General features: G+C 36.8%; 1 protein-coding gene across 1 annotated transcript; it reads right to left on the minus strand.

The window, feature by feature from the left end:
- Positions 1 to 308: 308 nt before the first annotated feature.
- On the minus strand, positions 309 to 2167 carry LOC138312420 (uncharacterized). The gene has a single exon (XM_069253302.1). The coding sequence runs from the start codon at positions 2115 to 2117 to the stop codon at positions 309 to 311; it is 1809 nt and encodes a 602-aa protein (XP_069109403.1). The 5' UTR covers positions 2118 to 2167.
- Between the last annotated feature and the right edge of the window lie 1689 nt (positions 2168 to 3856).

The following is a 3856-nucleotide window of genomic DNA, read 5'->3' on the forward strand; positions in this document are numbered from 1 at the left end:
AGGTAGTATAACCCTTACACCAGACAAAAATGAAACATTAATTTATGGGAAATATAATCATTTAATTTACACTGCCTTATATCGATCAAATTCACTGAACCATATCAATCACTGGGATGTCAAAACAATTATAATACTCATGAATCATCCCCATACAATTATAAACACAAGCTAATGAGGGTGCATGTATCTTAGTGTTTGAGATGCGGAGATAACAACGTGTATTTCTTATAGTTGATGACAACGTCTGAAGTAATATAAAAATCCATCCAAGTAAGTTCAGGATGGGTATACAGCAAAGATACGTGTTATGTAGGTGTGGCATTATTTATAAAGTTCGAAGATGATAATTGATCTCGACAATAGCAATATCTCTCCAACACCGCCATATTCTTATGACTAGAGACACAATACGATTCTCTCTCGTATTTATTTGTACGTAATATATCACCAAGTAGAGAGAATCTCTCTCCATAATACATGACGGTGACCTCAAATTCAGCATGGCTCGGTAGAACACTGAACTGTATTACGTAGTCCCCATGAAGCGGTGACGTAACATTAGTTGTATTCATAGACTTCCACGCATGACTGATATTATTCAAGGCCAAATCTACACATACAGGAACATTCACTAGCATCGTGTTAATTTCTTTCACCACCCAAAGTGATATTTCACGGACGATTTTTGATTCAGTGGAATAAATACTGTAGAAGTTCTGGCAGACACAGAAGTGTGTTGGTATCTTTAAATCCTCACATGTCCTGTTCGTCCTAATATTCCTCAGAAGGCTGGTTCCGTATTTCCCATTGTAACTCGGCGCTATGTGGCCTTTACCTATTTCTAGTATATCCTGAAGTGTAGCATATATATCGATGTTACTTGTTAATTTCTTTCTATTAGATTTCAGATTTTCATATAATTCACGTTGTTCTTGACGAAACCAAAGCGGAAGGGAGATAAACAGCGCTGGCATGTTTTCCTCTATTCTCCCTTGATATGTATTTCTTATGTTACCGTATCGACTACCATGGTCCCCAAAGACAATCAGCACGGTATTGTCCAGGGCTCCACGTTTTTGGAGGCTCGTAAGTGTCCTCGCGAGAGGTAGATCCTCAATGCCTAGCCCATTAGCGTTATCATGTGTCGGTTTACAAATGTTAGAAAATGCAAACTTTGGGACGTCATGATATGTGGTGATGAACTCGGATAACTGATCAAACACAGCCTGTAATATGAGTGAATTTCCCGAACAGAGTTTATTTGTTTGATTCCTGTTGGTTGATTCTAATCCTGATATAAACTGCCGCATGTAATAGTCTACAGGTAAATATTTAAAACCGCTGTTAAGGTAGTTAAATATCCCGAAAGAAGAAGCATCCTCGCTAAAAAATGTCAGATAGCCAGCGTTCATGTAGTCTTTCCAGACAAATGGATATTTATCGAAGAATCCATGAGAAATATTCATCTCATGCAGCGTCATGCCTGTGAGTATGGGGGCTGTGTTCGGTAACGTGTTAAGGCCTGCCTTATTGTACCCTAGCATGTCTACAGTAGAGATACTATCCAAGAAGGCCTTCGTATAGTTCATCTGACGGAGAAAATTCAGTCTGGATGTCGACTCGAGACCAACCATAACGACATCCATGGGTCTTCTTAACGCCGGGTTAGCGATATCAGACCGATATCCTTGTCTTAACTTCATCAACGTTTCATTTCTAATGACAGATGCAAAGTGTTGCTGTCCTAGCAACATTTTCTTTGTATTGAAACAACTAACCATGCAAAACTGATCAGTGATATCAATAGATTCGTTAAATGTTCGGAATCTTTCTTTTAAGAACAACTTTCTACTATCGTGTTCAACTTCCTTCACATAAGGTTGATAGGAACAGTTTGCAAATAACGGATAGTGAGAAGTGACTGTTTTATTAACGATGAGTTTCATCCCTTCCCTGTATGTAATCAGATTCCATCGACCACAGTCATGGTGCTTTCGTACTTTTACGAATCTTTTTACTTCCGGTCCGTATGGCTCAAGATTCGGAAAGTAACATGTCCCTGAGTTGTGTTCCGATGCAATTTTTGCATATGCCTTGTGTACACTTGTCTTCATTTCGACAGAGAAATTATTTTGAATCAAATATGCTTGGAGATGTAAATATTGTCTGTATTCGTAGAGAAGTATCAAATTGATCATACTCAGGAAAACCATTGAGCAGGCGAACAATCCACGGTAAGTTAGCATCATCTGAAATTTTAAAAAAAAAATAATGCATTAAAACATATGAATTATTTCCTGGTTTATAAAATCTCATTTTGTTCCAATGTTAAAGGTAAATACCTTACCCGAAACTGCTTTTATTTTTCTAAATGTGAATGTTGCGAGAGCTCAGCTTCTGTGTTGGTCGTATCGACTCTAGCCACGTCAACTTGGCTATCGTCATGGTAACATGATGATATCTACTACTTCAATCACGCGGGTCCTACAGGGTTGATTATTAAGTACGATTTAGAAATTTTTATTCACGTTATATTACTCGTCAACAGTATCGCCTTATTTTACGCGCAAAACTTTTGGCGTAATTACGCGAAGCTTTTGTTTATTACGCGACTTTTGTTTTTAACGCGAAACTTTTAGGCGTTATACACGCGAAAATGGTTTCGCGTTATTACGCGAAAAAATACTGTTTATAATAGCATGTTTGAGCACTCGGATGCCATATTTTGATTCCAGAAGCCACATTTGATATGGACGAGCAAGAATTTTGTCATCTATACACATGAAGTTGTCCGGAACGCTAAAGTTCACTCAGAATAAATGTTTAAACATCGTTTAAATCTGAAAACTGTTTCCATGTTGTTAATTTATATCTGATGGGCTTTTAATAACTTTCAGGTGTTAAGCTACAATTTACTCCCGTACTCACGTGCATCCACAAAATTTCCATGTTCATTTTAGAAAAGGTTCTGATTACCATTTTACACACAATTTACACGAAGCAAATTCTCTCTTAGCTTTTATCTATACTGTTGCTACAATAACTCCCATGAGTATCTATACTTCCTAACAAATCCATCGATAAACAACGAATTTTATTTTAACGTCCGTGTTACTGCTTATGACATTTTATTATTGGAAATCCAAATGTATAAGACAAAAATTTCCACTAATCCTAAAGTCACGCGGAGGTCGATGTATAGCAAATTGACTCGGATCTTTTTTTTAGAAACATCAGTCTAATATTAGTGTAGTGTCATAGTCGCATCGATATTGCACTTTTAAATTCCACTATCCAAAACACTGAGTTCATCAGAGTAGTGTCTTATGGCCAACCTTTTTCTTCCTAACAAGCACCTCAAATAATCCTATTGATACTTTACAGAGAAAATTCTTATCTTATACAAATAAGAGGCCTTTGATTCGCTTAATGTGCATATAGGTGTTATACTGCCTCGGTACAATATATGATAAAGACTTCCGATTATGTACATTCGGGTGGCATAACATAATAAACAAAATATTAATTGTTCAAAAGTTTCGCGTAATAAGGCAAAATGCTTCGCGTAATGACGCGAAAGTTTCGCATAAAACGCGATAGTTTCGCGTAATAATGTATTTTGTTTTTAAGAAATATGTTGGTTTTGTTATAAAACATGCAAACAACGCGTCACGATTTTTCAAAACTTATTTCAATTGCAATAAAACGTCGAGGTATGAGAAAAAAAGTACTCTTTCATATCTGGATAGGATGGCGAGGGTTAGTCTACCCTCGCGATCACATAATGTAAAACCCTCGGCAAACCGTCATTCATATTGGAAATGATTGTATAGGCTTTGCTTGTTGTCTGATC

The sequence above is a fragment of the Argopecten irradians genome, unplaced genomic scaffold (genome assembly GCF_041381155.1).
Source record: "Argopecten irradians isolate NY unplaced genomic scaffold, Ai_NY scaffold_0313, whole genome shotgun sequence".
In the NCBI taxonomy this organism is placed as follows: domain Eukaryota; kingdom Metazoa; phylum Mollusca; class Bivalvia; order Pectinida; family Pectinidae; genus Argopecten; species Argopecten irradians.